General features: G+C 36.0%; 1 protein-coding gene across 1 annotated transcript; it reads left to right on the forward strand.

Annotated features, from left to right (window-relative positions):
- Nucleotides 1-1,347: 1,347 nt before the first annotated feature.
- LOC116266237 (kiwellin-like) lies at nucleotides 1,348-8,058 on the forward strand. The gene is made up of 2 exons (XM_031647370.2): nucleotides 1,348-1,375; nucleotides 7,315-8,058. The coding sequence occupies exons 1-2, from the start codon at nucleotides 1,348-1,350 to the stop codon at nucleotides 7,818-7,820; spliced, it is 534 nt and encodes a 177-aa protein (XP_031503230.1). The 3' UTR covers nucleotides 7,821-8,058.
- Nucleotides 8,059-17,300: the final 9,242 nt, after the last annotated feature.

Genomic DNA, 17,300 nt, shown 5'->3' on the forward strand with positions numbered 1-17,300 from the left:
AACAACCGCAATGCACCCGTTGACAAAAACTTGTGCCACATGTTCTCCAAAACAAATCTAAATCTTCTAACCCACATCAAATATCTACCATGTTTCCCTATTGCTTCGAAAATCAACACATCATGCTAGAAAAACACTTATACACATAGATACTCGTCTTGTCAACATAGTCATAAGCTTCCCCAAAATAGCAAAGTCGCTAACATGCATCCCAAATCATCAAATTCTAAATTCTAGCATGCTTAAACAATAATTATACATGTCTAATAGATAATGTTCAATAATCTAGGTTCAATTAGGTCTCGCTCACCCCAATCTAAGTGTCCAAACCGCTGCGGCACCTCCGACAGCCACCACAAGCGTTCAATCGATCCCCAAGCGGCAAAAATCGTGCAATGCCGCCACCACCAACACCGTCTAATCGCTGTTATGAGGAAAGGAACACGTCCCCCAAACTGAAATCCGATCAAACAATGACAAAATCAGCGAGAAAGAGTGCTCGGCTGGAGGAAAAGGGGGAAAACAAATAGAAAATGGGGAGAAAGAGCTCAAGTAGGGAGCGTGTGGGCAGGGAGAGGCGCTGACAGAGGGAGGCGGGCAGAGGAGAGAGAGCGAGAGAGAGGAGAGGGACGAGAATGTGCAGAAAGGGAGAGGGAGACAGAGAGGACGGGAGAACAATGTTTGGTTGAGGGAGAGCGAGCGTGAGTGAGGGAGTGAGAGCTAGAGCAGAGTAGGAGAGGAAAAAAAGGAATCGTGCGAGCAGAGGGAAGGCATTGGCGACGAGGAGAGGAGGCTGCGCAGGAGGGAGGAGGTGAAGAAAGAAGAGGAAGGAGGAGGCGGAGTGAAGTCAAAAGCCTCACCTGAGCGCCACCGCCGCCATTCTCGTCGCCGCCCAACACCTCTGTCTTCTTCTTCTTCCTTGCACTGGCACGAGAGGTAACAGAGGGGGTCTCATAGGAAGACGAGGGAGAAGAGGGAAAAACGAGAGAGGAGGGGGCGTCGGGCTCACACGTGGGTGGAGCTCGGGTCCGGTTCTGGACCCTGACCCGACCTGCATACTTCGAGCGTTACAATAAAGGCTGTTTGATTGCCATAAATTTAAAATCTTTAAAACTTAAGAACTGTGAATTTAGGATCAGATCCTCCACTCCCATCTTAAATCTGACATTTTGCTAATACAAAATGGCACCACAAGGATTTCGAGTGCAGATCATATGTCACATAAGTTCCTTCAACCATAAATTTTACCTTGGACAAAAGCATGCCACATTTGATTGGCTTCAAATTCATGAATTTCATTCCTTGAAAAGTAGTTGCTTCATGAGTGTGTGTGCGTTGAATTCATGAATGGCTGAGACAAGAGTACTACTTGTAAGTTTAATTACTTACGAAAATATTGTAAAGTACTTTTACTTTAAATAATTTTTTAATATTTTTAGCTAACTCACAATCAATTAGCTGAATAGTGGATCGTTCCTGCCAGTCATCCACTACCCACTCGTTGTAGAAACTAATTTTTACAGCATTTGAATAGTGTGTGGTGAAGTTCAACTAAGTCTTCCAAATCAAGATTACAAGTCTCAGCCTTCATATATCAGGTCTTCGTTCTCATCAACCCCTTATTCGTGGTATTCGTGCCGCATTCTTCCACACGGCAATCTCTTATTAGAGACCTCTCGCAAATTTCCTTTCACTTGCTTCAGAAATTTCCTTCCCACATGCTTAAAAGAGAGGAGAAGTTGCACATTGAATGCCAGCACACCAGAAAGAATTTGACTTCAATATTTCTGCTAACAAATTTCCTTCCCACATGCTTAAAAGAGAGGAGAAGTTGCACATTGAATGCCAGCAGTGGCGGAGGGAGGGGGGGGGCCACCTGGGCCATGGCCCTACCCCAGGCGGAGGAAAAAAAAAATTAATTATAAAAATTTAAAAATTTTATTAATTCAATGTAGTATTCAGATCCGGGTTCAAATTGGCCCTACCCCTACCTGGATCCAACTCCAACTCCATGGCCCGCCCCACTTTTGTTTGCCCTAGGTTTTCAAAAAATAAAAAACGCACGAGGGAGAGAAAACGAGAGATAAAGAGGGAAGAAGAGGGTCTCCGAGTGATAAAGAAAACCAGTGAGAGAAAAAGGGAGCACCGACTACCGCACTGAAGAAGGTCTGCAGCGTGAAAAGGAAGAGACAAGAGGCGCTGAGCACGAGCACGCTGGTCGCTGCTGCCTGTTGGCTTCAAGAAGAGGTGGGGCCATTTCTTGACTTTCTTCTCTGTTCATTTTTGTTGCTTAGTGAAATATGGTGGGGCCGTTTTTTTCATACTTTAGTTTTTGTGTTTCTGTTTTGTTAACCTTGTCTGTCATTTTTCTTTTGTCTATGGTGGACCGTGGGTTTCTAATTTCTATTATGCACATTATTTATTTTTTAACCTTGAATCTTAATCGTTCACAGTTTCATCGTTTTCCATGACTTTTCCTACCGTGATTTATTTTTCCTAGTCTTAATTTCTAGGATTTTGACGTTTTGTGAACACAATCTTAACGTGACGTGGCTTGGCAGATTTTTCTCTGCATCCACGAACTGTTTATGGGCTTCAATGCTTCATTGATGGCTGCCATTCTCACATGTTTTTTACTTTGCGGTCATGTTTTCAGTACCCAGTACCCACGGCATTCTTTTTACTTTAAGTGGGATTTGGGAATACCCCATACAATCACATAAATAGATAAAATTAACATTGGAACTTCCTTATAAAGGAGACTTGCAGCAATTTGTTTTAAGTCAAAGGAAAAAGAAACGTTGCATTTTCCACTTCTGTGAATTGAGGAGGAAGAAAAGTTGCTTGAAATTTCAGGAGGAAGACAAATCAGCAGGCTGCCTCTCTCTAGTCGAACATGATTTTTTTTTCTTTTTAGTTTGTGTTTCTAAAAATTGTTATAAAATATGTATTCTGTCACTAAAAAATCATAGGCAAGCAATTGTCATCACTATTGAACCTTTCACAACGGATTTTTGCAACACAAAATTTAAAAAAAAAAATCATTCACTGCAAAGGCAACCAATTGAGTTCAATTCTCTAAAAGGGAATACATGCAGTTAGAAGAGTTGGTGGGTGTGCTGAATGTAAAAATCTTGTATCTAATCTCTCTGGAGTCTGGACCACAATGAAGAAAGAAAGATAAGCCAAATCAATGGCGTCAAAAATACTGTTCGATTTTCCTTGTCTCTTGTTTTAACGAAAAGGGAAAACTCCAAATTGGCAGATTTCACATGTAAATGTTGGACAGACTTTTTGCTATATTACAGAACAACAATTTGATCTTTATGTCTCTTTTCACAGTATAACCTGTTGGTGTTGTTCTCACGGAGTAGTGATATGGCAATTTCATGTCAGAAACCAACAATAAAGTCAGGGAATCTGCCCTGTTGGTGACATAATGCATTTACATGACACTGCAACTTGATTAATGATGTGTGTGGATGAATCATAGAGGAGTCCGTAGTATTACTCAAAGAAGCACAAGGTTGCAGGACAACCCAGATCCACATCATCAAGATTTTGTCCTTGGATTTAATGATACACTAGGCACACTATCTGACATTAGTAGTCTTAAAGATGAGAAAATGAAGCACCAGCAGTATCAGAAATATGATCAACACATCAAGATGAACTTAGTAGAGTAGGAAAACTTGGTGAAATAGGAGAGTAGCAGCGAAAGAACTTGTTGATTGGCATCCGTCATTTCACTTAAATGTTTTAAGTTAAATGGCGATTTGATGAGAAGTGAAAAAAGTTAAATAGCATCTGTAGGAATTTATAAAAGTAGCTTCATAAAGGCCTAAAATCATTCTTTGTTTTATTTTTCAGACTTTACTCCACTTGTGGTAATTCGAAAAGCTTAGCGAGGGGAGAAAACAACTCTTCATTGTTCTACATAGTGCAAGAGGTTCAACAGGTAAATTTTCTTTATCTATTGTTTATAAGGTGGTTGATTTTAAATTCCTGCTTTTCACAAGTTAAAATTTGAGTACTTTCTTCGTTGTGTATAAATCTTATTGTCTATTTTAAATTTCAGATTTTTTGTGTTAGCTTATTGAGAAAATGAAGAAAAGTATACAAGATTATTTAAAAAAGAAACAAGTTATTGATCAAGTGAGAGAAAACCAAGAGGGAGAAAACCAAGAGGGAGAAGATGAAAATGTTGGTTGTTCTAGTCCAAAAGCTCTTGATGTGGTTCTTTTTTACTCAGATTCTCCACCTTTTAAGTATTCAAAAATTGAAACTGTAGAAAGCATCGTGCGTGATCCAGGGTTGCGACGTCCTATATGGGAGATACCAATAAATAAGAGAGATGAAGTTAGGCGAGCATATATCAATTATGGGTCATATCAGCATAAGCTTCATAGATATCCAGTGTCAGGTTCTTCAAGTCATCCTCGTAAATTTCAAAGTTCTTAGTTTCAAAGATTTCCATGGTTAGAATATTCTCCAAAGACAGATAGTGCATATTGTTTACCGTGTTATCTTTTCAGTACTCCACATTCAAATGACAGTCCATTTATTACTGAAGGATTCAGAGCTTGGAAGAGGGTGGGTGGTAGTGAGAAAACATGTGCTTTTCGTAGTCATGAAGGGACAAGTCAAAATTCGCCTCATAATATGAATGTGCGAGCATTTAATGACTTAAGTCGTCAAAGCGTACACATAGATAAAATGATTGAAAAGCAAAGTTCAGAGCTTGTTTACAACAATCGTTTGAGATTGAAGGCATCTGTGGACACAGTTCGTTGGTTGGCGTTCCAAGCTTGTGCTTTTAGAGGCCATGATGAAAGTTCAAGTTCATTAAATCAAGGTAACTTTATTGAGTTCATTAAAATTTTAGCTAATTATAATGACAAAATTGCACAAGTTGTTTTGGATAATGCCCCCAAAAATGCTAAATATACATCACCAATAGTTCCGAAAGAAATTTTGCATGTTTTTGCAAGTAAAGTGAGAGCTAAAATTATAGAAGAAATTGGTGATACTAAATATTGTATTATTATTGATGAAGCTCGAGATGAGTCCAAGAGAGAGCAAATGGCTATTGTTCTTAGATTTGTTAATAAGCAAGGTCAAGTTCAAGAGCGATTTTTAGATGTTGTGCATGTGAGGGATACTACAGCAATTACATTGAAGAATGCAGTTTTCACTTTGTTGTCTCAACATAATCTCAGTATTCAAGATATACGAGGTCAAGGATATGATGGTGCCAGTAATATGCGAGGTGAATGGAATGGATTGCAAGCATTAATTTTGAATGAATGTCCTTATGCATATTATGTTCATTGTTTTGCTCATAGATTACAACTTGCACTTGTTGCAGCTTCAAGAGAAGTTGTTGATGTTCATAGCTTTTTTGAACAGTTGACATATATAATTAATGTTGTTAGTGCAAGCAGTAAATGCAATGATGAATTGCACGAAGCTCAAGCAAACGAAATTGCATTTAGAATTGCTATAGATGAACTTCAGACATGAAGAGGATTTAATCAAATTGGATCACTACAACGGTCTGGTGATACTAGATGGGGATCTCATTTTTCGTCTGTGTGTAGTTTGATAAAAATGTTCTATGCAACATGTGTAGTATTGGAAAATTTAAGAGATAATGGATCAACATATCAAATACGGGGTGAAGGTAATTCAGCTTACAAAATGATAACATCATTTGACTTTGTATTTATTTTGCATTTGGTACAAGAAATTTTGGGACAGAGTGATATTCTTTGTCAGGCATTACAGAGAGAAAGACAAGACATTCTAAATGCAATGGTTTTGGTTTGTAATTCAAAAAAGTTTATACAAGAACTTAGAGAGACTGGTTGGGATTCATTTATAGATACTGTGAGAGCATTTTGTATGATACATGATATCCCTATTCCAGATATGGATGCTCAATATTTTGTAAGAGGATCACGTTCTCGTCGTAAACATAATTTCATTACAGTGAGACATCATTATCATGTTGATATTTTTATTGCTGCCATTGATTCTCAGTTGGTAGAGTTGAATAATAGATTTAATGAGAATTCTATGGAAATACTTTGTTTGATGTCAACATTCAACCCTAGAGATCAATATGAGTCGTTTAATGCACAAGATGCATACACTCTTGCACAGAAGTTCTATCCTGAAGATTTACTTGACTCAGATTTTATGAGTTTAAATTATCAGTTGAGACATTACAAGAATGATATTTGTCATCATCCAAGTTTTCAAAATTTGGGTACACTATCAGATGTATGTGAAGTATTGATACGAAGTAGAAAAAGTGAAGAATATCCTTATGTATACAGTTGCTTAGTCTCATTCTAACACTTCCTGTCTCCACTGCAACCACAGAAAGGGCATTCTCTGCTATAAAACTTATTAAAACAAGGTTGCGTAACAAAATGGAGGATGAATTCTTTGCAGATTGTCTACTTTTGTATATTGAAAAAGAAATTGCTCAAAGGTTTGATTCGGATGATATCATTGATGCCTTTTATAAGATGAAAAGCCGTAGAGCACAATTACAATATGTAAAGTATTTTGTTGCATCCTTTTTATGTTAATGTTTATTTGAGTTATTATTTAGTTGCAATAATAAATGATATATTTTTTATTTACATTTTATTGTGCAGGTGAATGAATGATGATATGGAACTATTTTCAATAAAAATAAAGGCAAAAACAGATTGTATTGTATAGAAAGAATGCAAAATTGCTTGTTTTAGGTAAGTAATATTTATTTTGGTTTTCTAGTTTGTAGATGTCTTTGTTTGCTATATTTTTGTTGTGATGTTTGTATGTCCACTTTATGTCCACACCTACGTCACTGTAATAGAAATAGAGCACCTTATCTGATTAGGACAGATCGCGTTTTGTGTTAATGACACAAACAATTATTAAAATGTGCCGTAGGACAGGTCGCGCTTCACGTTCATGACGTGGGCAATTTTCTACGACATATGTTCACTTTTAATACACTATGGTTTGCAAATGTCTAAAGTGTGTGAGTATATATATATATATATATATATATATATATATATATATATATATATAATGTATTACAGTTAGTTGGACCGTTCGGTCCGCCCTGAGAAAAAATCCTGGCTCCGCCCCTGAATGCCAGCACCAGAAAGAATCTTGACGTCAATATTTCTGCTAATAAATAGAGCGACCATCCTCCTTATAAATGTGCCTCTTCTACTCACTGGCTAAGAGCACCACCTCCTCTTCTTCCTCCATTGACGGGAAAAACTAACGGCAGTTACCTTGCCCCAGCATCTTTCCTAAACCCTCTTCTTCCTCCATCAACCCTCGCTAGCTCCTCCTGCAATGGCCCTTGCAACAGCAACGACGACTGTAAAGGGCAGCTTATCTGCACCAGCGGGCGATGCACCGACGATCCGGACGTCGGCATACACATCTGCAGCGCGTCGAGTCCGGCCGGCAGCTGCCGTCCCTCCGGCATGCTGCCGTGCAAGTCAAAGAGCTACCCCACTTATACATGCTCCCCTCCGGTTTCTTCCTCCACCGATGCAATGCACACCCTCAACAACTTCATGGAGGGTGGCGACGGAGGTGCGCCCTCCGAGTGCGACAACTCCTACCACGACAACAGCGAGCTTGTGGTGGCCCTGTCCACCGGCTGGTACGCCGACCACAGCCGATGCGGGAAAATGATCCGCATCTCTGCGAGCAATGGCAGGAGCACGACGGCGAGGGTGGTGGACGAGTGCGACTCAGCAAAGGGGTGCGATGAAGAGCACGCTGGGCAGAAACCCTAAGATAACAACATCCTTGATGGCTCCCAGGCCGTGTGGGATGCGCTTGGGCTTGACACTGCGCCTGGAAGAGTTCCCGTAACATGGTCCATGGCCTAAGTTCGTCCCTTTTCTTGTGGCACACCCACTTAATGGTCAAAGGCTCTTGGCATAGAAGTGGGCCGAACAAATAAGCTGGTCGGGGCCTAAGCAGTGACTTGAACTGCAGTATTAGCAACGATAATTAAATAAAACTGTGCTTGCCATTAACTAAGAGTAAATATTAGGCCCCCTTTTAGCCACTGGATGTACTTTTACTAGAATTTGGATATCAACATGTATGAGCTTTAAGCAATTGCTTTTATCCCCTTTCGGCAGCGGCTTGCTTTCTCTTGCACGTTTGGCTATGGAAAATTGGTTTCTGAAATTTGACCAAGTGTAGGAGACATGCCCCCTTTCTCTCAAATGAGACTGGCAGTTACGTTGAGCTTGGCCAAAACCCCTTCTTTTTTCCTGAGTTTTACTCGTGCCAATCCTGCCAGAAAAGGCAAGGGGAAATAGAAAAGAAAGAGATATTATGCAACTTAATTATAACAATCTTTTGGTTTTATATGTAATGTTCATTTACAAGAAAATCACCTTCCCACAAGGCCATACCTTATACTTCTAAGGTTCTGACTTATCCGTGTTTTGGGTGGGCTTGGTACATTGTAGAAGAGTAACACATAGAAGCATGACAGGCAGGTGTGGGCTCCTGTGGGCGATTGCCATGCCTAGCTACCTCATTAATTTTTGTTTATTTATATACAATTTCCCTTTGAAATTTAAACTATTTGTAGATCATCCCACCACCGGATGATCTATCATCTAAGTCTTAGATATCTGCTCATGGATGGGGTTAATTATGTGAACAGCGCCACACAAGGACATGGTTTTGAGTGGCCAGATCATTGTACTTCCATGTCATAAACGCAAGTGTAAAATTTTCCTTCAAAACTCAATACTTTTATCTTGGCTGGAGTTACAATCAACCATTCTAATTCCAAAATTATTTACATCCACAATTTTTAAGTTTGAACTTGAACCCCACTTGACGCACACCACATCAAGTGTAATTCCATGTAAAGCTAGTGCACTTATTTTTTCACCCTTTGCCATCCTCCACCAAAAGTTAGAGTGCCTTTTGGAACGGTCTGGCATGGCATATAAATATTTTGCACAGTACTTCAGATTTTGTTTAGATATTTTTCATTTTTTAAATATATATATATATATATATATATATATATATATATATATATATATATATATATATATATATATATATATATATATATATATAGAAATTGGTAAAAACTAGACACTTGCGTCAGGTATAAGTACCAAACCCTTTAATTTTTTGCTAAAAATTACTTGAAATAAAATATAAACACCTAATATATTTATAAAGATTATTTTGTTTTAAAACATGCTTTGAATAAAAATTTTTTATCAAAAATATTGATTTCTTTACTATCAAAGTGTTGATACTATGAGAGCCATTCATTTTTGCTTATTATAAAACACTATTAAAATCTAAAAAATGATCAACTTAGTATATATATTTGGCATCCGCATATCCTTAAGATCATACATGGTATGGTTAGATTAAAAAAATACTTTAAATATCATATCTAAGGGACTGGTCTTTGTCCCTGACTATTGGTCTAGTTTCTACCAGTCACTATATATATGTATATAGTTCAAGTTGAAATAACATGCTTAAGCAAGTGCATTGTGTGTGAACGGACATGACAAGGAATGAGTAATGCCAAAATGATTGATGTATATATTTTTTAAATTGAATTCTTGTAAATTTGCAAAAAGTCTAAAAGCACATGAACCATTATGTTGATTTTAGATCGATTTATTGAATTTTGGAAACATGCAAAAGGTTATAGTTTGCTCTCAAGCGGTAGAAACAAAAAAAAAGTTTTCTTGATGAGAGAATTGGGGCAAACACCGCTTCCTTCATGCCAAAGGCTACTTCACCAAGTTCTTTCCTTTTCTTGGCTAGTTTCCGTTTTTTTGGTAACCCCGTGATTTTGATTCAGATTTTCTATCTATGTTCTCCCATAGTTGGTAAACCCATGATTTTGATTTGGATTGACAGATGACTGAGTCACTCTGTCAATAGATTGACTGGTCAACTCAGTGAGTTGGTCAAGCATTCAAATAATTATAATGTATATTGCTCCGATTGATTTGAGAGATTCCGGGTGAGTCAAGACCGAGTCAGGCTGAGTCAAGGATAAGTCGGGCTGGTTTGGTTGGTGATTGGAGCTGACTTGAGTGATTCTCGAGTCAACCGAACAAGTTTGCCAACTATGTGCTCTCTTCCAGTCTTTGGAAGAAAGCACTCGCCTTTTACAAGTCCCCGCGTCAATATCTTGGGTCTTCGTTGTCTTCAAACCCATATTAACGGGCACGGCGTTGGTGCCGCATTCGATATGTAGGTTTTATCTATCATATGATTGGAAGCCGTTGGATATTCATCTACAAATACAGTCTCCGGTCAAAGTGAGAATCTCAAATCCTCCTTTTCCTATAGTCGTAAAATTCATATCTGTTCATACTATGGGTCCCACATAAAAGGATCTCATGTCAGCCTTGCATCTGAACACGCATATATATTGGACGCCATTGGACGCATGCCGAATTTGACAGACCCAAACTGTGAAGAATGATTCAGCTACTGAACATACTGACTTACGGTTGACGGAAAATAATATTTTTTTCTATATATATGTATATATATATAATGGGAATTACCTAGATTGTCAATTATAACTAAATCAAACTTTAGAGGTTAAGTTTAAAATATAGAAGCAGTTAAGAAAACCACACACACACACTTGAATGAGAACATTGCCTCATCTGATGATATTTCAGTCTTTTCTTAAAAAAAAAAAACTTGGTTTACATATTTTCTATTTAATCATCATAATTTGACCTATTCAGAATCGATGGCCCAAATAATTTCTACTATGATATACAAGGTATGATAGCTACCAGTTTTTCCTATATATCTATGCGTCTGGACGGGCATGGACACATCTCATCTCACCCGTTAAAGACATTTTTATTTCGGTTTTTATCTTAGAACTAGGATAAGCAAGTTTAACGAGGTGATTTTGTTGTGTTTATGTTTTAGTTCCTTTTTTTTTCCTTCTACCAATTGAACCCAAAACTGATCCAAGTGTCTTTTGCATGAATCCTTGGCATCCCATATGGGTTTATAAACCATTCAGAAACTTTAGATTTTTTAATATAGGGCAATTGTCCTGTTCTTTTCAACACATGAAGCCCATTTGATTCGTGTACAATGTAGTCAAGGAACACTTTGTACAAAACAATCCCTACACAGAATTAGCTGATTTTGCTTTATATTGTCTTATCTCGTTCTGTCCAGCATTACGCAGCATTTGATTTGGCCATTAACTAAATAATAATAGGTTATTCAATTTCAAAAAAGTGACATCCCATAGGTATGAGTCAATTTGCTAACCTTATGAGAAAATCGAACAAGATAAATAACTGAGAACTTGTAAATCAAGAGTAACCAAACAAATCAGTTAAGCAAAAAAGAAGTTGACATTTGATCTTCTATTATGGATGTCAAGATAAGCTTGTCCAAGGAAAATGAGTTAAAAAACCTTTAAAAAGAACAACAAATTGGAAAATTAGAGACTAATCTACATACAAAACACAAATGTCATATTAAGAAAGTGAAGAAACTGATTTGGAACGTACCAACTATCCCGGATGTTACACTACGTCCACAAAAATGGTTCCTTTTCTCACTATTTAACTTCTTTAAATGTCTCTCCTTTTATACAAGTAGCATTAACAGTAAGAGAAGATTTCATGGGATCAGGGTTACAATTTCATTCACATTGATTCATTCTCTTTCTTTTATTATTTTCTTGTGAATAGGATTCTGATAGAATCTTTTCAACAGTGTTGAATCTGCTATCTTACTCATTTGGTAAACTTTTCATGCTGCTAAGATCATGATGATCAACTGAAGATTTAATGGAGATGGAGCCAATATTTATTTACTTTGATAAAAGATAGTTAAATTGCCTTATGAAATCTTCTTCTATGTATTGTTAGGCCAAATCAATTTGGAATATAATTAGGAAGTGTATCTATAACCTATCACACTCTATAGTACTGGTTTGATCAAGTATGATTATTCCATACAAGATATGCCAATATATCTATGCCAAGAGGCTTGATACGAGCATAAACTCCTTCATTTGGCAACTAAGGGTAATGTTTATCAACTTCTTTTTGGGTAGTCGTCGATATACCACAAGTTACCACTCATGGTACTAATGAAGGGTCTTTCCTGTCCAATGTGTAGTCTAGTTGTCAGACTTAGTCTTGTGCTACCGCTTAAGACCAAGCCCAACAATATGATGACTGAGTATTGCAAATTTTTGAAATACGAGCAAGTATGTAAAATTGGTTGTCTCCAATGCAATGTTGCCTAAGATGGTGATTAAAATAAGTAAAAGAGCAAGCATTGTTTTCAATCAAGTCTTAAATTGATGAAGGTTGTATCTGATCCTTGATCTAAGTGAATATGACTGATCCTCCTCAATTAGTCTTACATGCAAGAGAGCAAACATGATCATTAAGCAATGTAATGAAATGTCGATAGAGTCAAGGCCAAAGAAGGGAAAATGTTTTATCATCGGCAATATACGAGATGTCCAAGTTTGTGGTAATACATCAATGATAATCCTAGTCAAACGATGACGGGTCTCATCACGGTCTCCATCTGTTCGCATCTCCAAAAACTTTTTGGTTTTTGGAATGCTAAAAAAATTGAGGTTTTATTTTGTAATGAGAAAGAAAGGGATACGCCCGTAGGTATGAGGATCAACTGTTACCAGAGACTTTATCGGGGATAATCAATCCAAACGTTACGCTTATCCTTGATATATTTCATTTTGGCTTGAAATCTTTTCTTATAAATGCGGTGTTGTATTTGATAAAATAATTGAAGATTTGATGTTTCAAACTTTTGAAAAAGTTCTTTGAAAAATCACTTCAGAATGTAAAGCATTTTGATTTGAGAAAATTTTGAATTGAAAAATCTTTACAAATACAATTTGGAGAGCTTGAGAAATCCTTTTTGAAGTGGATTTAGTGTTAACTTAAGACTTTAAGTAAGTTTGAGGTTTTGCTTTAATTTGGTTACTACCTAATTAGAGCTTCATCTTACTTAAGTTCTTTTGGAGATGTGTTTGTAATCATGAATGATGTTGAATGAGTGTGAATGCATAAGTGCATTGATCCTACATGATTAAAATGAAATCATTTATTTCTACCATGACATTATCACCACTTACATTTAAGTTTATCATTGTCAAAAATGTTTTTATGAAGAAAGAAAAGTTTTTGAAAATGGAATGAGATTATAGACCATCAAACATCAATACAATATTGGGTCACTATTTGAGTTTTGATCTTGGTGAAGTTGACAAATGAAAAGATCTTGAGAGAAAAATGTTCAAAAGAATAGAAAAGATGAAAGGCTTGATTATGAGAGAAATATAAAGAAAAAGAAAGAGAAAAAGATCTTGAAAATCACAAAACAAAAGATTTAAAAGAGAAAAAGAAACATATACATAAACATACTTATATATACATATATATGTATATATATATATATATATATATACATATATATGTATATATATACATATATATGTATATAAGTATGTATACGAAACTTGTGAAAAAGAAGTTTAAATCAAATAGAGAAAGAGAATAACATTTTAGAAAGAGAGAGAGATTTTGAAATGAAATACACATATGTATATTGATATATACGTATATGAGAATTTGTAAAAAAATATGTTAAATCATAAAAAGAGAAAGACAAAGAAAAACATTCATGTGCACGTACATGTATATAACATGTATATATGTATATGTTTTCATGGGAGTTAAAATCAAGAAATGATTTGAAATGTCCGACTTCGATTTTTATGTTGGTCAGGGATAAACTTGGGTTCATGCAAGAGCCTAAGTTAAGTCTTCAAAACTGCATTAGGGAGAGTATTTGATTTTAGAAATCTTTTGAAAAACATAGTTCTAAATATGTTTGTATGTTAACATAAAAACAAAGTTATTACAAGAAGATTGATTTCTTCTACCATTGGGTATGGAAGAAAATCAAGCATACATGAAATGGAGAACCACGTAGGCAAAACACTCATTGGGATCCCTAATCAGGTGATTAAGAAAGAAACTAAGTGTGAGAATAACATGAAGAATGCATATTAGCATGTACAAATTCGTGAGGGGTTTCTTGGGTCGAACAAGTCCCAAACTCAAAAATCAACATAAAAATGAAGAAAATCCCAACGCCAAACACTCATTATCGTCCTTCATTTGCTCATCAATTAAGAAAAATTAATACATCAAGCATGAACATCATCTCAAACATACAAGAAGCATATTTTTGAAAATAAATGAAAAAAATAGAATTTATTTCGCCTTGTTCATATTCTCGGTGCACTCAAAATGTAGTTCTCGATTCCTGATAAGAAATCATTTAAGCTTTTTTGCATGGTCATAAAGAAAATAGCAACAGGAAATGAAAATAGATGAGAACTACATACCTCGAATATGAGTGATATTAGAAATGAGCTCCCTCATTTGAATGATCTTGGAGTCGCCTCGGATAAAGATCGAAGGTGATGAACCACCACCAGATCCCTTTGTGTTCCTTTGAAGAATTTGAACATGGAGAATGTTTGCTCCCAAGGTTGGAGAAGAAGAGAGAAATGGGAAGAGAGACTAAGGAAAAATTTAGATTTTCAAGTGAGAAAGCACAAGAGGTTCCTCCATGGTTGGCTCATGTCCAAAAGGGAAGAATATGGAGGTATTTATATGGAGTTTTGGAGCCAAAACTGAAAATTTGTTTTTTTTTTTTTCAATTTGACAAGATTTTCTTGCGAATTTTAAATCTTTTTGAAACTAAAATTTAAAATTTGAATTCAAGAGGAAAGAGAGTTTTGAAGCCAAAATTCAAAATTTAAACTCAAGAGAGAAGAGAGTTTTGAAATTCTTGATTTGGATCTCAACTTAAATTTTGGATCTGATAATTGGATTTTGGATTTGAATCTCACCTCTAAGGTTGGGTTTTGAATTTGAATTTTGTGTTTGAGTTTAGACAATGGTTTAGAAATTTATTTTGGATTGAATAGTCTTAAATTTGTTTTGGATCTAAAATTTAAATCCAAATAATAAAATATAGTCTTTTTTGAAAAATTTGGGATGATAACAGAAATTAATGATGATGGGATCAATTGTGATTGGGACTATGATAAATTACCCAATTTTCCATCCATAATTAGGGGACAGTTCCTTGAAAACTTTTGGGCATTTGTAGGTGGTCCAATCAGCTTCATTATTTTATTTCAATTAAACTATGAGAGTCATAAATGTTAAACTGACCTTTTGCTACATTCTCCACAGTTCTTATTGTTTCTTATAAGTACTATTATTCTATTACCTGATTAATTCTGTTCCAGTATATCAGGTTAAGTTCTAGATATTATTTACCTAATCCTTAATTGCAGACTTTTCTTGTCTTAGTTTAGTAGCATAGATTTTATAGTTTTCTGATAAATTATACTGTTTTGCAAGGTATAGTAGGACAAACCACTAATAGATTCCCTTGATAAAATTTCACTTGATTGTTGTCTCTAGCAAAACAACCTTTACTTCTCCTTTGTTCATTGGTATTGCATGAGACTCTAGATTGAGGCACAAAGCAAATCAACAGTTGTCTTTGCCTGTATTGGAACGTCGTATTTCCACACTACTACTATTTCAGTTTATATTCATTTAGCTCAAGTAATATTTGACTGCCACATTCTTTTGTTAAATTTGCATTGGCTTATTTTCAATTTAGCATGTCAAAATGTTAGGGTTATTTTTATCGCTGACGTTTTGGTTTCCATAGTGCATTTTATATTAGCTTCGGAGTGCTAATTTAGTACAGCTGCATTGGTCTAAGTTCTAAAAGCAAATTAAATTTGAAGCCAACCCATTTTCATCTGCCCACAAATTTGGCATGAGTCTCTTTCACTTTTTAATTGTCACGTCCAAACAGATAAAATATTTTTAGCAACTGGAATATTATTGTCCAATTTTTCTTACAATCAAATTTTGGTATAATAATATTACTGCCTGATTATGTCTAATATATTTCCTGAACTTTCCAAGTTTGGCATGGGAAATAATAATGGAATCGATATTTATGTTCGTCAAACAAGCCTGCCATGGTAAATTCTAATTGTGGCTTTTTTTCATTTATATGACCTTCACATGGCTAAAAGAATTTGAGCAATTGAATATTGTTCTCTAACTCTTCATAGAAGCAATTCTTGATATAATAACCTTTACCACATCAACATGTTTTAATGTATGTCATAAAATTGCAAGTCCATCTCGGGAAATACAATCAGATATACCAATGTTTACCAAATTGGCCGGTCAAGGTAAAATGTTCCAAGTTGTGGGTGTTTTTTCACATAGCACCTCCTTATATTAAGCCTTGCAGCCTTCAAGAAGCATACTTCAATACCCTGATGAAAAATCTGCCTGATGAAACAGAAACAAGAAGACAGGCAGTATAGCAATTCAGCAGCATGCCCCTTCGGCCAACATCAATTTCTGTCAATTGCTGATCGACTTTTCGTAAAAATGGACAGGAAATCTCTCAATCTTTAGAAAAGAAAAGAAGTGCACATGGATGCACAAAATGAGAATGGGAACTCACCCACCTTTCTTGATATTGTATGTGTGCGAAAGGAGTCTGAAGATATGATCTCTCGTGGTGCTTTGAGCGGCCTAGAAGGAAGCACTGGTTGTGATTGAGGAATCTTTCACTCTTCCTTTCTGGCTTTCCTTCATTTCCTATTTCGTGTTTTTTGCTGGATGTCTATGTAGATGGCAACAAAAATTTGTCTGGGGTTGGTGGCTAAGTCATGCGATGTTGTGGCAAGAAAGCAAATGGCTCGACTTATGGGGTTTGGCGAAGGTTGGACTTTCTTGAATATCGTCCTTTCCCTTCCCTAAATTTTTGTTCATTCTTCTTCTTCTTCTTCTTCTCTGCCCATTCCCTTGCCTATTCAATCTTTTCCTACCACAGCATTGCATGACTTAGCCAGCAACTCGAGCTGAATTCTTATTGCTAACGAGACATAAAAGGAAAAAGAGGAAAGCTAGAAAGGAAGAGTGAAAAATCCACGACCAGATCGAGAGCTTCCTTCTAGGCATTTCGGAGCACTGCTAGCGATCATCTCTCTTTAGATGCAGAGGGAAAGGGGAGAGACTTTGAAAATCTCAAATTTACCTATCAACTATAAAACTTTTAAGAAATAGAAGTTAACTCTTATTAAAAAATTTCAAAAAATTTATTTAGTGATCTTAAAA

Source organism: Nymphaea colorata, chromosome 12 (assembly GCF_008831285.2).
Source record: "Nymphaea colorata isolate Beijing-Zhang1983 chromosome 12, ASM883128v2, whole genome shotgun sequence".
Classification (NCBI taxonomy): domain Eukaryota; kingdom Viridiplantae; phylum Streptophyta; class Magnoliopsida; order Nymphaeales; family Nymphaeaceae; genus Nymphaea; species Nymphaea colorata.